The 19,846-nt window shown below is 57.6% G+C and overlaps 1 protein-coding gene across 1 annotated transcript; it reads right to left on the reverse strand.

The window, feature by feature from the left end:
- Positions 1-2,758: 2,758 nt before the first annotated feature.
- PIN1 (peptidylprolyl cis/trans isomerase, NIMA-interacting 1) lies at positions 2,759-15,573 on the reverse strand. The gene is made up of 4 exons (XM_070623710.1): positions 15,277-15,573; positions 12,531-12,746; positions 4,235-4,345; positions 2,759-3,343 (listed from the first exon to the last, which is right to left on the reverse strand). Exons 1-4 carry the CDS (start codon positions 15,332-15,334, stop codon positions 3,234-3,236), a joined length of 495 nt encoding a protein of 164 aa, XP_070479811.1. The 5' UTR covers positions 15,335-15,573; the 3' UTR covers positions 2,759-3,233.
- Between the last annotated feature and the right edge of the window lie 4,273 nt (positions 15,574-19,846).

The following is a 19,846-nucleotide window of genomic DNA, read 5'->3' on the forward strand; positions in this document are numbered from 1 at the left end:
CCCCGATCTCCCCATCTCTAATTAATGGCCTCTCTGATTAAATCATCTCTGCCCCGTGCTGGCATCTCCGGGAACTGGGGACACCGGGGCCATCTTGCGAACGAAATCAATGAATAATAAATGTGACTGGCTAATGCACTCATTTAAAACCAATTTTTAAAGAAATCTTCGAGAAAAGCAATGAATGTTGATTTAAATTAACGAGTTTGACATCGAAAAAATCGATTCCTGGATAAGCACGTTGACAGGTGTTTGCCTTAAAAAAAGGCACAGGGCTGGGACACCAGGACATCTGCGTCCCCCCACCCTGCCGTGTGTATTTATTTGGAGACAAATCTCCGAGGTGAGCATAGTGATGGGGAGGGGGTTGTTCATGGGTCCTTGATGTCGAAATCCCCTCAAAGCAAGGTCGGGACTTCCGGCTGCTGAATCTTTGTCCAAAAGACACACAGACCCGGAGACCCACATTCCCAAACGGAGAACAGGGCTGGGTGTGGGCGTGGCTGTCACATCTGCAGCCCATCCTCAAACAGATGCCACAGGCGCTTGGCATCATAACCACTCGCTCACTCGCTCTCTCACACACACACGCAGGCCCAGCGCTCCTCATGCTTTTGTTTGTGGCTTTTGTTCCAACTAAGGATGGGCAGGAGGAATAACTCCCCTGCCGCTCACCAGGCCAGGATCATGTCATCCTCATGTGTGTGCACACGCGTGTGTGTGTGTGTCTTAGGCTGCCTGCTGCTAACTCAGACTTCCCCTCTCATGGATGCGTCCCTGGCTACCCTGGGGAAGCTTTGTGGCCCATCCTGTGGCAGGACCTGCGTCCCCCCCCCGAGTTGAGGTGACCCACATTAGCCCTGCCCCGTGGCCACAGATGCCTGAGCTGGTGCCAGCGGCAGAAGAGTGGAAAGCAGCCCCCTGGGGTGGAGTTTCAGCTGGAAGGTGCCAGACCAAAGGGAGGGAAGGAAAACCACTGTCACCATCCTGAAGGCCTGGGATTTACAGACCCCTTTCCGGGCAGGAGGTGGCGACGGGGGGGGTGGCAGGGGGTGGCGGTTGAGCAGGTGAGGGAAGCCGCAGCTACCTGCTCGTGAATTCACCCCAGTGCTGAGTGGCTTCCAGAGCACGTTTATCGAACAGCAACGTTCTCTCGTATTTGGGTTTCGGCTGCTACACAGCTGGACAAAGGGGGAGGTCCGCAGAGGTCACACCCAGAGGGGGGCACTCCCAGGGTCGCACAGAACGCACACCGAGGGACAACTAGAGTCACAGAGCCACACGCATGCTCAGGCAGACGCACACACACACAGACGCCCAAAGCGACAGGGAGTACCATGAAGCCCATTTCCCTGCCAGCAAAGGAAAATAGGACCCCTGCCTGGCAGCATCTCAGAGAACCTTCCCCGGGCCTTCGGTGCCGAGATGGGCATAGGCCCGTCCTCTGGTGGCCCCTCCGCCTTGGAGCAGAACTCCTCAAACCCTTCTGCCCCCAAAGCACTCATTTCTGATCCTTCCTGAGGCCCCATGGGGCCAGGAGGGAGGCAATTGCTTCCCCAATCCCACAGAACTGTGGGTGCCAACAGCTGGGCTGCTGCCTGCCCCATGGCCCCCACAGGCAGCGGGAGAAGGTTCTGCGTGGAGGTGCAGCCAGCCCCCGGCTCTCGCCAGCCCACTGGAGCTGAGAGGAGATTCATTTCACCTTCCTAATGACAGGCGCTCCGACAGGGAGATGGAGCGACTGCGCCAGGAACCGGCCAGATGGGAGTGGGCCCGGGTGACTGTGACTGGGGCCTTTATTAGACTTGGCCCTTGTGGGGACTCCCTTGGGGTCGATCGAGCTGGGCAGGGCTTTCTTTTGCCCAGGTCCCCAAGTCCTGCCAGCCTGCCACCCTCCTTGATCCGGGCTGGTCCCTGTGAGGGAGGCAGAGAGGGCGTAACCCCCTAAGAGACAAATGCTGGCACTGAACTGTGACCCGCCCCCGCCAGCCCAGGCCCAGGCCCTGGCACAGGAGCAGCTGTGGGAGGTGACGGAGAGCAGGTGGGCCACACCTGCCATCCCGGCAGGCGCCCCCACCCAGAAGAGGAGGGAGAGCCCACACCTTCCCCCCCTGCCACGGGGATCCCTGCTGCTCCATGACAGCCCCCTCCCCATGTTCGAGGACAGGCTCCCCCCACCCAGGGGTCTACGCAGGGTCCCTGCTCTCAGAGGTGCCTGGCAGTAGCCCCTCCCCCCCAGGCTGGCCCCCCGTTGCCATGGTGACAGCATGGCAGAGGGTGCCAGCTCTGGCAGCAGGACCCAGGCACGATCTGCCAGCAGTGCTGTGGTGACAGGGAAGCGGCTGTCTGGGTGCCATCAGGGCACTGGGCTTAATTCCTTCTAACTGGAGAGCAGCCTGTGTGTGGACAGGGTGGGTGGGGGGTGTGTAGCGAGCACCTCAGGCAGAGGGGCTTCAACCTGGCTCTCCCAGGACCCCATGCACACCCCCCAGCTCCACCCCGACCTTCTGAAGCCAGAGCTGTGGCGTGGAGCAAGGCCCCCGGATTCTAGAACATTCTTGAACACGCTGGCAGTGAATGGCGCCACACCTCCCTGGGCGTCTGGCTGCTGGGAGACGTCCTGCTGGCAATTCCCTCTTTCTCAGGGAAGAAACACAAGTTGGACGCTTGGACACTAGGAATGGCGGGAGGTAATGGCTTCCCCGGCAGCATCCCTCTGGCCCCAGCCGCGAGGAAATGAGACACAGGACAGCAGAGCAGTGGTTCCAGGTTTAATCAGGGTCGGGGTGCTGCACTGCCATGGAGAGGGCCCCCAGCCCCCTGGGCCCCACACACAGCATCTGCTTTTTGCAACTGAACAGAGGAACATGGCAAAAGTGGAAACAACTAAAGGCCCCCAGCCCCCGCCCTGGACCCAGGGGGACCCAGGGGACAGCTCAGCTGACTAGGCCTTCTCTTTGGGACAGGGCACCCCCAGCCCCTGGGTCTCCCCACCCCAGCTGCCCTTCTGAAGTCAATTCCTAAAGGGGAGGAGAGTCTAGCAGGGGCAGCCCCAAGTGGGGGCAGACGGGGAACTCCTAGTGGTGAGGAGCTTCCCCCCCAGCCATTCTGGGGACAATAAATACTGCGTGACGGTAGCAGGGAGGGGGCCCATCGGCCGGCGGGCCGCGGGCAGTGGAGTCTGCAGGCCCAGCCCCCTGCCCGCCCCCCAGGCCAGGCCCAGCCGCCCACCCTCACTCGGTGCGCAGGATGATGTGGATGCCGGAATCCGTGAACACGGGCCCGCTCATCTCCCCTGTCCGCAGCGCGAAGGAGGCATCTTCAAATGGCTTCTGCATCTGACCTGGGGACACAGGAGGGGCGGGGCATGGGGGTCAAGGCCCGGGCCACAGACCAGGCCGAGGCCGGCCAGGCAGATGTGGCCCCCGCCTGCGCTGAGCCCTGCACGCCTTCCGCTCATCTGTCACGCATTTATGGCGCTGTCACGGTGCAGGCTGGGCCCAGCTGGGGGCGGCAGGGCCATTAAGGAGGCCCCGGGAAGCCTGGGGACAGCATGAGGGATGGCAGGCAGGGCTGCTGTCGCGCGTGCAGATGCATTTTGGTGATGAACTTGTCTTCCCGGGCCTGATTCCCAGCTCCTGCCACATCATTTGTCCCCCTGCCTTCTGGGGTGGGAGGCAGGCGGCCGACAGCCCCTTGCTGGCTCCTCACACCCCTCGCCCCATCCCGGGTCCCTCCTTGATGCTCTGTAGACCCCAGGGACGGAGGAGACGGGGGAGGAGGAGAAGGAGGTGGCTGGTCCCCTCGGCTCCTCTTTCTACCGCCCCCGCCAGACAGGCCTAAACTCAGGGCGGCTGACTGACCCCTCCTCCCCTCACCCCTGGTGGGTGACATGCCCTGGGGCTTTCGGGGCCCTGTGCCTTATGTTCCCAGCAGGAGGAGAGGCAAATGGCAGGAAGTACCCGCCCTGGTGGGCCCATGATGGGGACAACTGTGCAGACGGAGTCACACACCGACCCCGCACCCCAGGAGGGAAGGTCCCGGGGAGAAAGCTCTGCAGCGCCCACCTCACCCACATCCCAGCAGCCTCTGCAGCCTGAGGGACTGTGCTGCCACCTGGTGGACCCCGCAGGCCTATGCAGCTGGGACACCTCTCCCACTTTTCCCGGGCTGGGGGGCCCCCTGCTGGCCTGAGGGTCCCCCCAGGGCTTGGTGGTGCCCGCTCCTCACGCACCTCTGCTGAAGGCACCGAGGTCTCCCCTGGCCTTGGCCGAGCTGCAGTCGCTGAACTGCGAGGCCAGAGATTCGAAGTCCTCTTCCCCCGATTTGATCTTCTGGATGTAGCCTGCAGACATGACACAGGACACACAGGGAGACCTCCGCGTCAGAGCAGGGCCCGGGGCCCCAGGGGCAGAGCAGCGCCTCCCGCAGAAAGGAGTGTGCAAGCCCTCCCCTAGCTGTGGCACACACATGCACACACACGTCACACTTGTGCACATGCAAACACATCCTTGAATGTCTTCTCTCTGCACAAGCACGCGGTCACACCTGGAGTCACGTGTCCATGAGGGGTGCCCTCCTCCTGCACACTGTGACCCTAGGGTGACCTCGAGAGCCAGGCCGTCTCACACTCCATTCCCACACCCTCGTTGCCTGTGTCACTCTCTCTCTTCCACACATACACACACACGCGCGCATGAACATACACCCCTGACACACACTTCGAGAGAAAATCGACCTGCAGGCCCCATTGGGGAGGACAGCAGGAGACAGGCAGAGGTTGAAGAGGGACCCTGGGAGCCAGGGTCCCCCTAAACCCCCAGGGCAGTGGTGGGAATGCTTTCTAGAAGCTTCTAGGAGACAGGCAGGAGGCCAGGGCGCAAGCCCAGCTCTGCCTTGAGAGCCAGCTGAGTCCTCAGCCGTGGGCCTCAGTTGCCCCATCTGTGAAAGCAGGTGGAAGGCTGGGGCTGCTCCCTGGGGCGTTGTGGAGACCCCCTGAAGTGTGGGCCTGGGGAAGTCACTCCCTTGGACTATGGCCCCCAAGGCAGCTACGTGTTCTCCCAGCTGCCCCCCAGGGTATACCGGCAGTGCACCAACTGACCCTCTGTGTGACCTAGACTGTCCCCACCGGGTGCCGATGCTCCCTGGGGAGAGGGAGGCCGAGGCTGACGGGCGGGGAGGAAAGGATGACGGGGGAACGTGCTCCCCGCAGAGGGGCTCATGGTGGCAGCGCCAGCAGCTGCATGACTCACGTTTGGGGAGCGGGTAGCAGGAGGACACGTGCGGGTGGGGAGGAGTCGCCGGCAGCTCCCCTGAGTCCAGGCAGGAGCCCTTGGAGCCCAGCGTCCTTTCCTCCCACACGGCTCCGACCTGCCCTGACAGCTGCCCAGGCACACCAGAGGGTGTCCCTGCCAGCCTCCTCCCTGCGCCCAGGGGCACAGCCATGGGCAGGGTCCCAGGACATCTGGTCCCAGCCGGCGGGGACAGGCCCTCACCTCGAGCTGGGCCTGCCTGGCTTTCCTGACAGCCACTCTCTCGGGGGCGTTCTCCCTGAGGACCCTGGGGACACCGGGGGCCACGTACCGGCCTGGCTTAGCAATGGGGCACCAGCTCACGTTAGATGGGAGGGTCATCCTGTCACACCCGCTGGGTTTCTGAGCACCACCACGACACTTCCACCCGTTGCTCCTGTCACCTAAACGAGGCTGTGACACGCCTGTCTGGTCCCTGTCTGAGCAGCACAGGGACACTGCTGATTAATCGACCTGGTGCTCAGACACCCACCCAGCCTGGGACTGCAGTCAACATGGCACAGCCGTGACAGCAGCCGACCATCCTGACTCGCCACAGATCAAGGCAGCAACCACAGTGTCCTGTTATCAGATCTGCCCGGCCACCCCTGTGGCTGTCCCCATCCCCCGCCTGCCCCGTGTCCCTGTCCCTCTTCTTCTGTCCTGACCATCCTGTTGCCTCTGAGCCCGAACTGTTGGTCATTGGCCAGCAGGCCACAGTGACACGCAGCATAGTGCCCAGCACAGGGAGACCCTGACAAATGTCATTGCTGTCACCACTCTCCCTTCTGTGTGGGCTGCACGTCCCAGTGACGAAGCTGCCCCTGCTGTCTCTGATCTGCCCATCCCTAGTTTCCCTCGCCTGCCCGTCTCAGTCCAAGCTGGCTGTCACCAAGACATGCTGCCTGGTCAGAGTGGCTTGCCAACGGCACACACCCCAGCCTCTGTGGACTGCTCACTGCAGTGGCTTCTGCCTGTAATGCCCTGGCATGGCTGGAACAGCCCCATGGGGCTGCTAGGTAGTCCCCTGTGCCAGATGCATCCATTGGTGACTCCGACCTGAACCGGACATCACCGGGATACCCTGGATTTCTGGTTATCTCCTTGCCCTCACCTGCGCCACACCAGATTCCTCCTCCTCCTCGCTTCTTCTTTGTTTTTTTGGTGAGGAAGATTGGCCCTGAGCTAACATCTGTGCCAGCCTTCCTATATTTTGTATGTGGGATGCCACCACAGTGTGGCTTGATGAGCGGCGTAGGTCCACACCCAGGATCCAAATCCACAAACCCTGGGCTGCCAAAGTGCAGCATGCGAACTTAACCACCACACCACTGGGCTGGCCCCCTCCTCTCTCTTCTGTCTGGACCTCAATACACCGGCCAGGGAATCCTGAGCACACGACACCCCGGGTGTCCTGCCCGCCTCTAGCAAGCACGACTGTCCACGTGCCCCGCTCTTGCAGAGTCAGGCCCCGCCCTGAGCCAGCACAAGCCCCACCTTGCCGCATCCTCCAGCAGCTGGAACCCTGTAACTAGACGGCCTGGGCCAGGGGCAGCCCCAGGGTGGGCGCACCAAGCGCTATCAGCCTACAACTCAAACATAGGTCCAGCTCCCCGCCCCCACATAGTTCACAGCACCCAAATCTTCCTCTGACCAGCCAGCTCCCTCAGCAAACATTCTGCTTGGCTACAAACCTGAAATTATTTTAAAAACTACGCTTCCTTCCTGCGTTCCCCTTCCAAGAGTCTGGTCACATGCCAAGAGGCACGGGAACACTCAGACCCCCAGGGTCCCCTCAGCTAAGTCTTACGGCCCCCATCCCAGGCCTGCCCTGCTCTCTGCTCCCCGCCGCCCCCGCCCCCTCCAGGCCTTTATTTAGGCGTCCCTTCCTAAGACACCTGAAGCTCGCCTGCGTCCCCTGGGCTCACCCGGGTGTCTTACCTAAGCCCTCGCCGCACGCGGTGTCCCCTGGGCCCTGCATTTACCCGTCTTGTTTGTGCGTCTTGCCCCCTCATCCCGTGAGGACAAGGGTGGGTCGGCCTTGCTCACTGTGGTGTTCCCAGCAGCCCGTGCTGTGCAGAGAACAGGTGTTCCCGCAGGTGGAAGGAATTCATGAATAAATGAGATGGGAAAACGCTGTGGGGAAGGAGGGAGAGGGATCCGCCACCGGGCTCTTTAGGCAGACATTCTGAAATCTCTGGAAAATTGTGCAATTTTGGTGAACTTGGGAGGAGAGAAAGGAAGTGCATCCGAGACCCCCCGGCCTTTTTTGGGCAACGCCCAGCAGCGCCTGGCTGCACTGGCACCCCTCACCTAGACAGCGCCAGCCACCGGGGCTCCGTCTGGGGCTCCGGTTGCGAGCGAGGCAGCCCTGGGGCAGCCTCTCAGGGAGGGCCCAGTCTGGGCCTCCCAGCAGCTTCGGGGAGGCCAGGAGCCCCTGCAACTGGATGCACACCAGAACAGCGTTTGTCTCCGTTGACTGGTCACAGGCCGGCCTGCTGAGTGTAGCCCTGAGGCCAAGGAGGGTGGCCTCCGGACCCAACAGCTCGTTCAGATCCCAGCTCTACCATCCTGAGCTCTGCGACCCCGGGGGGAGTGTGCCTCTTGGAGCCTCACTCGCCTCGTCTGTAAAATGGGCTTGGAGAGCTGCTGCGAGGAGGAAGGGAAAAGAGCCTGGGGCAGAGCGAGCCCCACAGTTACCACTCCATCTAATACGGACAGAATGTGTCCCCCCAAGTCCCTATGACGAAGCCCTAAGCCCCAATGGGACCGTATTTGGAGATGGGGTCTTCGTGGAAGGAATGAGCTCTCAAGGGTGGGGACTTGACCCAATAGGATAAGTGTCCTTATAAGAAGAGACACCTGGGGCCAGCCCCGTGGCCAAGTGGTTAGGTTCGCACATTCCACTTCGGCAGCCCAGGGTTTGTGGATTCTGATCCTGGGCACGGACATGGCACCACTCATCAAGCCATGCTGAGGTGGCATGCCACATGGCACAATCAGAAGAACCTACAACTAGAATATACAACTATGTACTGGGGGGGATTTGGGGAGAAGAAGCTTGGCAATAGATGTTAGCTCAGATGCCAATCTTTAAAAAAAAAAAAGAAAAAAAGAAGAGACACCTGAGGGATCACTTTCTCCCCACGCGCACGCACGGAGGAGCGCACAGCGTGAAGGCAGCCGCCTCCAAGCAAGGGAGCGAGCCCTCACCAGAGACCGAATTGGGCAGAACCCTGCCCTCGGACTTCCGGCCTCCAGAACTGCGAGAAACAACTGTTGTCCGAGCCGCCCTGTCTGTGGCATTCTCTTAGGGCTGCCTGAGCTAAGGCACCAGAATTTCAGAGACAAACCATGGAGGGGGCCTGGACAGGGAAAAAGGTGACAGGATGAGGTGTGCTGTCCCAGAAGACCCAAGCTCCAGCAGGAGAGGCCCAGAGAAACCAGAGACCCGGCCTGAAGCCAACAGGCTGGAAGGGAGTCACCAACCTTGGGTGGACACACTGGGCCAAAGGTGCTCACTGACCCTCCTACACTGGGCACGGGCATGAGGGGGGAGGGGCTGCTCACACCGGGGCCTCCCTGGGGCAGAGGGATGGGGAGAAGGCAGGGAGGGCTTCTCCATGGCCTGGCCTCCTTAGACAAGGACACCGGCAATGACAGCCCCTGGCCGCAGCCCAGCAGCCGCAGAGGAGCAGCCACCGGGAAACGGAGCCTCAGCAGAAAATGCGGACGCGCTGGTTTCTGCTGCAGGCAGCCCATCCCCTCGGGTCAACAGGGCAGGCCCGGGTCCAAATGGGTCCTGATGAGACTTGGGCCCAGGCTGCGGGCTGTGGCGTGTGCTGCCAAATCCTGACCACCTGGAACAATGACGAGGCAACATCCACTTTCACCGAAGAGACAATGAGGCCAAAAGCTCGCTGACATGGCACTCTGGCCTGCATCTCGCTGCAACCTCCTAATGACCCCCCAGGGGACCTGCGCCAGCTCCGTCTGTGTCTGCAGACACCGAGACCAAGACGGAGGTCATGGCTCAAGGTCATCACAGGGTCTGCACGTGGAGACCCCCAGGCCCCCTGCACCTCGCCCAGAGCTTTCCACGGGCCGCGGGGAAGCTGCAGGGACTGCCGGTGAGCAGAGAACTTATCCTGACCTTGGCCTCCCACGACACACACCTGAACGACTGGGGACAAGGCTCCGCCGTGGAGACAGCAAGCACCAGACACGGAGCCCATCACTCTGTTGAGCATTCAGCTCCAGGCCGGGCCCTGGATCCCCACGGCCACCTCGTCCCCGTTCTGCAGAAGAGTCAACTGACAATAACCGGGAACTGTGGCAATGAAGCCACTTGCTCGAGGGCACACAGCTGGCACCAGGATCCATTTCTGTGCGACTGCAGGGCAGGCCACACTGGTTCTGACCTTACCCCACCCCCACCCATCTAACCCATCACCCAGTCCGCCTGATTGTGCGCCCTAAATGTCTCTAGAATCTGCTCCCCACTGCTACCCGCCCCCAAGTTCCAGTCACCCTGCCTCTGGCTACAGTGCCTCCCACAGCTTCCACGGGGCCCTCGGGCACAGGCAGGCGTGGCTGAGCCCTGCCAACACTCCCGAGTCTGCGTCCACTTAAGGTTAGGCCCGAGGGCCCCGACACCCCTCGCCAAGACCGGAGCAGCACCCCCAGGCCCCCACCACAGCGTCAGCCCCTGCAGACACACAGCTGTCCATCTCAGCGATGGGGGAGGCCCCCTCCCCACTCCCAGGCAGTCCCCACGGCCCGACAGCTTTCATCCAAGCCACGCTCAGACCGCACCGTGCCCACTGCCTCGGCCTCCCGCCGCCCCTTGCCAGGAAGAGCCCACGGGGCTCCGGCCTGGCTGCTCTGCTGAATTCAGCCCCTCCTAGTCACCTCCCCCGCATCTCCTCCTCGGGGCCCCCCCAGAATTAGCGAGTCCCGCCCCAGACTGCACCCCTTCCTGAGTGCCCCCCACCAGCGACGGCACCTCCCAAGGCACATGACCCCTTGCTCACTCTCGGGTGGTCTGGAAGCCTCAGAACAGACCACTGGAGCCGGGAGGGCCCGAGGGGTCATCTGTGACTCTCTCGGGGATCTCCCCCACTTCCTCCTCTCCCCTGGGGCAGATGCTCACGGCTGGTGGCAGCCAGCCTGGGCTCGGGGCCTCTGCCTTCTCCGGCCTCACGCTCCAGCCATGTGACTTTTTCCTGAAGGCACAGCACCGAGGCCCCGCTCCCTGTCACCTGAGGCCACGTTTCCTGCTGCCTCCAGGAAAGGCCCCAAACTCGCCTCACTCTGGGCCCTCAACCTGGCTGGGACATTGACCTGGAAGGGTCTCATCCCTCCTGAGGGCCCTGCACGGCCTTCCCCTGAGTCCTAGGCCTCGATTTCTGCCAATTCCTCAACAGGAACTCTTCTCGCTTCCTGCTGGCTCATGAACCGATGCTGTGGCGCTAACGCGGGCCAGGCTTGGGGCCTGGCAGTGGGAAGACAGCGGAGAGAGAGAGAGAGCCAGTCCCTGTCCTCAGGGAGCTCAGAGGTGAGCTCTTTAATCCGCCTGCAAGATTGTGTGCAAGAACTCGGCTCCTGTCTCTGATGTGATGAAGTAGGAGGCTAACAGGTGCCATTTACACGCCTGACACCAAGTGGGCCATGTGGGTGTGTGTAACGTCCTACAGGCCGAGTACTGGATCAAGTGATGTGACAGTAAAACAGCCAATACCAACCAAGTAGGCTTTTTTTTTGGTGAGGAAGATTGGCCCTGAGCTAACATCTGCTGCCAATCTTCCTCTTTTTAGCTTGAGGAAGATTAGCGGTGAGCTAACATTTGTGCCGATCTTCCTCTATTTTTTGTATGTGGGATGCCTCCAAAGCACAGCTGATGAGTAGAGCAGGTCCACGCCTGGGATCTGAACCCATGAACCTGGGCCACTGAAGCGGAGCGTGACCAACTTTAACCACTCAACCACGGGGCCGACTACGCTCCCTCCACCCCTCCTGAGTCTGCACTGTTTGCCTGGCCTGCGCTAATAAGCACAACAATCATAACGACTGCTGGCAACTACAGAACATTCCAGATGCCAGGGTTGTTATCCATGCTTTACTGCATCATGTTGGAGCCCCCAAAGCTACCCTACGAGGTGAGTCCTATTATCCTAATACTAATTTTACAAGTGAAAAGATTTGAGGCTCAGAGATGTTAAGTTACTGGCTCAAGGTCTCACAGCCAGGACCTGGCAGAGCCGGATGGGAACTCAGGCTGTTATGTGGGGAAGGAGAGCCTGAGTGGGGCCCGGGGTCTCTGCGGAGAGAGGCTAAGTGGATAATGAAGCCACACGTGAGAGCCAGAGCTGCAGTGTCCAAGAGAACTTTCTGGAAGGATGGATATGTTTTATCCCCGTGCTGCCCAAGACGGTAGCCACTAGCCACATGAACAAAGTGTGGCCAGCACAACTGAGAAACCAATCCATAGTATTACTTAATTTTGATCACCTTAAATAGAAACAGCCACATGGAGATGGTGGTGGCCATACTGGACAGCTCTGGACCAGGGCTCTGCAAATGATGGCCCGAGGGCCAAAACCTGCTGTTTCTGTAAATAAAGTTTTATCAGCACATGGCCACATCCATTTGCTTCTATGTTATCTACAGCTGCTATCGAGTTACAAGGCAGAGCTGACAGAGACGAATGGCCTGTCAAACCTAGAATAGTTACCCCCGGTCTTTTCAGAAAAAGTTTGGAGGCCGGCCCCGTGGCCCAGTGGTTAAGCTCATGCTCTCTGCTTTGGCAGCCCAGAGTTCCTGGGCTCAGATCCCAGGCGTGGACCTAGACACTGCTCATCAGCCGTGCTGTGGCGGCGTCCCACACACAAAACAGAAGAAGATGGGCACGGATGTTAGCTCAGCAACAATCTTCCTCAAGCAAAAAGAATCAGGGCCAATCTTCCTCAGCAAAAAAATAAAAAGAGAGAAGCTCACAGGGGCATAGCTACCGTCTGAATCCAGGTCTGCCAGCCGCCAAGGCTGGGTCCTCCCCACCTATCCCGGCTCACCCTCAAATAGCAGATGGAAAGGAAAAGGAAAGGTGGCCGCGTGGGCCAGGCTCATGTCAAGTTCAGGCACCAAGGCCACCCCTGATGGCTGAGCGAGCTGGGGCAGGTCTGATGTGGTTTCTACAAGGCTGGCTCTGGCTCCTGGGGAGAGGCCCCCTGCCCCGCTCACCGTTGATCAGCTCCAGGGCCTCCTCCTTGGTCCGGGTAATCTTCTCCTGCCGCCAGGACGAGGGCCGCCGGGACTGGCTGTGCTTGACCAGCAGGTGTGAGCAGCGGACCCTGGTGGGCTCCCCCTGTCCATTTTTGCCACCGCCGCTGCTGCTGTTGCCGCTTGGCCGCTCCCACTGGCTGGCGTTGGTGATGTGATTGAAATAGTACACCCGGCCTGGGGAGGGAGGCGGGAGGTCAGCTGGGACCTGCTGGGACACCCCCGAGGCCAGCAGAAGGGACTGGCTGCTGAGACGCCTTCAGTCAGCCAATCTGCTGTGTCCGCCCCATGCCACGGGCCCCGAGGAGGCCAACAATCTAGGGGGACACAGACAGGTACCCGACAGGCAAATAAGACAACGTGACAACTTCACTCGTAACTTCACTGAGGAAAATATCCCAGAGTGATGAAGAGAGGAAGCCTCGGGGACAGAGAGGAGTTCAAAGCAGCAGGCAGCCAGACCCCCGTCCACACCTGGCTCTGCCACTTCCTCACTACCTTCCCAGCCTCGGGCTTTCTCACCTGCAAGATGGAGATGACGACAGTATCTGCCTGCAAAGCCTGAACAAGTTCACATTTGGAACTGATGCTTAGGATAACTCATGCTCAGGATAGCACCTGGCACACATTAAGACTGTGACAGCTGTCATTTTCTTTTCCTTTTTTTTTTTTTTTTTTTTTGTGAAGAAGATTGGCCCTGAGCTAACATCTGTTGCCCGTCTTCCACTTTTTGCTTGAGGAAGATTGTTGCTGAGCTAACATCTGTGCCAACCCTCCTCTATTTTGTATGTGGGATGCCACCACAGCATAGCTTGATGAACAGTGTGTAGCTCCACGCCCAGGATCTGAACCTGCGAATCCTGGGCCACCAAAGCAGAGCATGAGAACTTAACCACCACACTGCCGGGCTGGCCCCTATTTCCTCCATTTTAGAGACAACAAAACCGAGGCCTCACCTTCCGCATCATTGGTAAGGTTCCCTGAGCGTTTACTCTGCTCCAGGCACAAATTGTGGGAGGCAGGAACTGTACCGGGGTGGGTCAGACACAAAAGCTCTGCTCTTGTCCCCTACCCGGTGTGCAGTGCTGCAGAACTAGGGGCCAGCATTACTGAGAGCCAGATGTTACCCAGGGACTGAGGAGGATGAAGGAGTGAAGGCTGAGAATAAGAAGCTCGAAGTGGGGGCCAGCCCAGTGGCACAGTGGTTAAGTTTGTGTGCTCTGCTTTGGCAGCCCAGGGTTCACAGGTTTGGATCCCGAGTGCAGACCTACACACAACTCATCAAGCCACGCTCTGGTGGTCTCCCACATAAAACAGAGAAAGATTGGCACAGACGTTCGCTCAGGAACTATCTTCCTCAAGCAAAAAGAAGATTGGCGACAGAGGTTAGCTCAGGGCCAATCTTCCTTACCAAAAAAAGAAAAAGAAGAAGAACAAGAAGAAAAAACTCAAAGTAGGACCCAGTAGAGATGGGGTGTCATTCCAGGGGCCCAGAGTTGCCCTGGGTGCCTTGAAGGACTTGTGTCCAGCACCACGAAGGGCTGATGTCACCCCTAAGAAAGACTGTCAGGGGTGAGCCAGGCAGAAATGGCAGGAGTGGGGGCCCAGAATTGGGCAGAGCATCAAGTTTACACCGCAGGTCACAGGCACAGGCCAGGCCCCGGGGCAGGGTGGGCGGGAGCTGAGCCAGCATCTGCCTCTAAAACCTCCGCATTGGGCTCCATCCCTCTGAACCTCAGTTTTCTCATCTGAAAAGTGGGAGTGAGGTGAGAGAATAAGGACATCAGCCTTCACGGGGTTAACATGGAGTCAATGACGATGCATGCAAAGCGCTCACCGGAGCGCCTGGTGGTCAACAAACGGGAATTATTATGCTACTGTGGCGACGATGGGCTACGGAGCCAGGGCAGTGACATGCTGGGCAGGGGTTCTAGCTCAGCCCCCACCCCCTGAAATAACGACCCTGGGCGAGTTCCTTAAATTTTCTGGCCTCAGTTTCCAGACCTGCAAAATGGGAGCAATAACGACCTACCCCCCCCCCCCCCCCCAGAATGGTGGCGGTGCAGAGAGCGCACACGCTTAAAACGCTTGGCACAATGCTTGGCGCCGAGACCAACGGGCCCCGCGAGTGACATGCACACTAAGGATGAGCCTTAACCCGGGCCCCGCTCCCAGGGCCGTCCTCCGGGAGACCCGCACCCCCCGGGTGGATGTCGCAGACTCAGCATTAGGGGTGCGCGGAGGCGTGGGAGCAGAAGAGGGCTGCGGGTTCGGGGCCGGGCAACACCCTGGGGCCACGCCCTGCGCATGGGGGTGGGGTGTCCTCCCCCAGGGATGCCCGGGCCCCGGGGGGGCAGAGACGTTCCCCCGGGACGGCAGGGGCATTCGGCCGAAAGGGGTCGCCCGCATCAGCAGGGCCAGGGCCCGAGGGGATGGGTGGGTGCAGCGGCATCACCGGCCCCTCGCCCCCGGCTAGCGCGCTGGGCCGCTCCGGCCCCGCCCCTTGCCTCAGTTTCCCCGGCTTCCCCGCCACTCCGGCTCGCAGCCCTACAGGGCGGGCCGGGGCCGTTACCCGGGGCCGCCGCGGAGCAGCCGAGACCCCACGGCAGTCGGGTGGCGGCGCCGCACCCGAGGGGAGAGCTCGAGCCTTCCTCCCGCGGCCCGCGCGGCCCGCGCGGCCCCGCCCCAGCCCCGACCCCCGCGGCACCTGAGCTTCGGCTCATGCGCTTCTCCCAGCCGGGCGGCAGCTTCTCCTCGTCCGCCATCTTCCCTCCTGCCGCAGCGCCCGCTCCGCCTCCGCCGCGCCGCCTCTACCGCCCGCGCCCGCCCGCCGCCGCTTCCGATTGGCTCGGTGCGCCGCGCTCCGGAGCCTGACCACGACGCTCATTGGACAACTTAACTGTCCGGACTCACTCCCAGGCTCTCTATTGGGCAGAAGCGAGAGTGGGCGGCTCCTCCCCCGGTTTCCCTGGGCCCCGCCCCCGACCGGCCTCACCCCGGCCCCGCCCCCTTCCTCTCCTCGGCCCCTAAGTGGCGGGGAAGGGACGCGAGCCCGCCTTCTCAACGCCCTTTGGCGAGCTTCGAAGAAGTCCCGGCCCCTCCTTTGCGTCCTTCTCCGCAGGGCTCACCCGATTGGCTGCTGCAGCCGCAATGCCCGCCTTCCTCAGCCGTTCCCCGAGGCCCGCAGGCCCCCGATGCGGAAGTGTCTGGCTGGTGCGGCGACAACGGCGGCCGACGAGGTCCTTGTAAGTGGCGGTGCTGCCTTTGCTGTTGCCACAGCAACGGGGTTGCCTTGGTGATGAGCAGCTAAGAACCTAGAAACCTAAATTTGGCTCCTCCAGCCTCCCTCTTCCCACCTGTTTTCTCCAGATGTCCAAAGCTAACCCACCCCCTCTCATTTTTTTTTGCAAGGCTAACGCTTTCCCTATGCCACTGACCCAAACACCTTCCACTTCCTTTGGAACCTTCTTCATTTCACTTATTCCCTCTCAATCTGGCTGCTGCCTCCGTCCTGGATGACTGGTGGGTGTTGGCATTGCCACTCAGATGGGGACACGGGAGGAGGCACGGGTGGGAAGATGATGAGCTCGGATGAATCAATTGAAAATTGAGTCTGCGGCTCCCGTGGGACACTGAAGGGGTGATTGGGGACCCGGGGCTGGAGCTAGCCACGGAAGTCAAAAACACCAACACACGGAAGAGTTCAATGACGGTTCATCTATAGCATAGACCCCTATGTGACCATTAAAAAGAATGAGGCGTAGTGACGTGAAACACAGGGAAACATGGCCACAACAACTTATAGAGGCAGGCTGCGGTGGGAGGTGAAGGGCACTCAGGAGCCAGCGTTCAGATTGCCTGGGTTCAAAACCTGGATCTACCATTTGCTATGACCTTGAACTAATTACTTAACCTCTGCACTTCAGCTTTCCCATCGGCAAAATGAGGACAAGAAAGAATACACATCGCATACATACCCTTGATGTAAAGATTCAATGAATATAAAGCATGTAGAACAGTGCCTGGTCCATAGCAAAGATAATGTGTTTGCTGGGTGAAAAAACAAGTCATAGTCCAGCGTAGCAATTATAGTATTCATGAAAGCATAACATAACCAAAAAATCAACAAATAAGATTAATTCCAAATAAGGCCATCACTTATAGAAAGATAGCATAAAAAAGCCATTAAAAAGCAGGCTGCTGTATGAGCAGTATGAACAGGATGAGTATTAACAGTATGTATAGTAATTATCTCAACTGTGTAAAAACTATAGGTTAACATTACAGAAAATTTCTGGATGCATTCAAATGTTAATGACTACCATTGGTGACGCAGGTGAAGATATGAGGATCTTAAATGCTAATATAATAGCTTTATTTTTTACAAGCATGTATTAGCATAATAATAATCTCTTTATAAAGATAATTTTAGACTTAGAGCAGAGTTGCAAAAGTAGTAGAGAGTTTTCATATACCCTTCAGCCAGCCTTCCCTTCTATTAGCATCTTACATAATAGAACAGCGGTGATTTGGTTCCCCAGGGGACGTTTGGAAATGTCTTAAGACATTTGTGGTTGTCACAAATGGAGGGAGATGCTAATGGCACTTGGTGAGGAGAGGCCAAGGATGCTGCACAGTCTCCATGACAAAGAATTATCCAGCCCTAGATGTCAACAGTGCCAAGCTGAGAAACCCTGCCATAGAATAATTGTCAACACTAAGAAATCAGGGGCCGCCTGGTGGCTGAGTGGTTAAGTTCGTGTGTTCCGCTTCGGTGGCCCAGGGTTTTGCCAGTTAGGATCCTGGGCATGGCCATGGCACTGCTCATCACTGGGGGGCTTTGGGGAGAAGACGATGAAGAAGAAAAAAGATTGGCAACAGATGTTAGCTCAGATGCCACTCTTTAAAAAAAAAAACACTAAGAAATCAACATTGGTACACTACTATGTGTTAACTAGACTAGACTTAAAAAAAGTTTTCCATTAACATTCTTTTTATGTTCTGGAATCCACACTGTCATGTCTGCCTAGTCTCCTCCAACATGTGATAATTTCTAGGTCTTTCCCTGTCTTTCATGACCTTGATACTTTTAAAGAGTAGAATGTCCCTCATTGTGATGTTTTGTCATGATGGGGTTTGTCGGCTATTTTCTCATGATTAGGGTGAGGTTTTGCATTAGTGGGAAGAAGACCCCAGGGACCATGCGCCTTCTCAGTGCCCATCCCACCAGGTATTACTGTTGTATTGCTGGTTGTATTAGGGTATCTACTGCCACACAACAAATTACCCCACAACTTAGTGGACTACCATTTATGATCTCAGCTTCCGTGGGTCAGGAATCCAGGCACGGTTTAGCAGCAGGGGCGGCCGTGGTCTCATCTGAAGGTTCGACTGGGGCAGGATCTGCTTCCAGGCTCACTCACGTGGCTGCTGGCAGGATTCAGTTGCTAACGGGACGTTGGACTGAGGACCACAGTTCTTTATTGGCTGGGGGCCTCTCCAGCTTACATATGGCAGCCGGCTTTCATCAATGAGCAAGTAAGAAAGCAAGAGAGCAAGCAAGACAGACCCAGTTTCTTTGCAACCTAATCTCAGAACTGCCATCCTATCACTTTTGCCATGTTCTATTTGTTATAAGCAAGGTCCAGCCTATGCCAAAGGGGAAGGGATTACACAAGGGTGGGAATACTTGGAGGAGGGGATCTTTACCGGCCATCTTAGAGGCTACCTACCACGCTTGTGATATTAACTTTGATCACTTAGTTACGGCAGTATCTACACTTCCTATTTTCCCCTTTGTAATGAATGAATACATTTTTTTAAAGTCTTTTTTTTTTAAGATTTTATTTTTCCTTTTTCTCCCCAAAGCCCCCAGTACATAGTTGTGTATTTTTAGTTGTGTCTCCTTCTAGTTGTGGCATGTGGGACGCCGCCTCAGCATGGCTTGATGAGCGGTGCCATGTCCGTGCCCAGGATTCGAACTGGTGAATCCCTGGGCCGCCACAGCAGAGTGTGCGAACCTAACCACTCAGCCACGGGGCTGGCCCCTGAATAAATACTTTTGATGAGATACTTTGAGACCGTGCAAATATCCTACTTCTGCTTAAACTTTCGCCCACCAATTTTAGCATCTATCAATGCATCTTGCCTACAGCAATTTACCACGATGGTGATACAATGGTGGGTGATTTATTTCCTTCTTCCCTTCTACATTTATTAATTGGAATCCTTTTGTAATGAACAGTTGCTCCTTTTCCCCCATTTATGTATTCAGTTATTGATATGAGCATGGGCTCAGGGATATTTATTTTATTCTTTGGGTTATAGTCCAATACTATCCCTATTTTGTTGCTCAAGTTGTCCCAAATTTGGCTACTGGGAACTCTTTCACAGGTTGGCTTCTATGCCCTTTCCACATGCTTCCATCCTCTTCCTTTGAGCACTTCTTACTTCCTGACACAAGATGCTCCAGGCTCAGCTTGCACTTTTCCTGCCCTAGCACTGGAACCAATCCCTTCCCCAAGGAGCCCTAGTTTCTTTTTTTTTTTTTTTGGTTTGTTTGTTTTTGAGGAAGATTAGCCCTCAGCTAACTACTGCCAGTCCTACTCTTTTTGCTGAGGAAGCCTGGCTCTGAGCTAACATCCGTGCCCACCTTCCTCTACTTTTATATGTGGGACGCCTACCACAGCATGGCTGCCAGGCGGTGCCATGTCCGCACCCGAGATCCGAACCAGCGAACCCCGGGCCGCCAAGAATCGGAACGCGCAAACTTAACCGCTGTGCCACCGGGCCGGCCCCCCTTGTTTCTTTTCTTGGAGAATGTTATTTAGAAACCAAGATCTGGGTGCTGGGTATGCTCACTACTGGGGTGTCGCTGCTTCTGGTCCCTCTAAGCAGATAATGCACGGAAATATATGTACGTATACGGACATATTTGTATTTCTGTGTGTGTCTATGTACATATACATGAGTTCATACCAATGCTGCCAACTCTAATCCACTTCATTCTAACCACACCCTTCCACCCATCCCCACCTCCGATTTATTTGTAACTTCTTTCTCCAGCAGTGAGACACCTGGCTCTCATTATCTACTATGTATTTATCCATTTGTTCAACCCTGTGTGTGTATACATGTACAAAACTAGTTTCAAGGGGCCAGCCTGGTGGCGTAGTGGTTAAGTTCACATGCTCTGCGTTGGTGACCCGGGGTTCGCAGGTTCAGATCCTGGGCATGGACCCACACACTGCTCATTAAGCCATGCGGTGGCAGCGTCT

This window comes from Equus przewalskii, chromosome 6 (assembly GCF_037783145.1).
Source record: "Equus przewalskii isolate Varuska chromosome 6, EquPr2, whole genome shotgun sequence".
Taxonomy (NCBI): Eukaryota; Metazoa; Chordata; class Mammalia; order Perissodactyla; family Equidae; genus Equus; species Equus przewalskii.

Excerpts from the sequence above, each read along its gene's own strand:
- PIN1 (XM_070623710.1), bottom strand. The coding sequence starts at position 15,334 with ATGGCGGACGAGGAGAAGCTGCCGCCCGGCTGGGAGAAGCGCATGAGC. Across the intron at positions 12,747-15,276 it reads GCGCATGAGCCGAAGCTCAG|GCCGGGTGTACTATTTCAAT; the intron begins GTGCCGCGGGGG and ends CTCCCTCCCCAG. Across the intron at positions 3,344-4,234 it reads CCTCGGTGCCTTCAGCAGAG|GTCAGATGCAGAAGCCATTT; the intron begins GTGCGTGAGGAG and ends CTGTGTCCCCAG.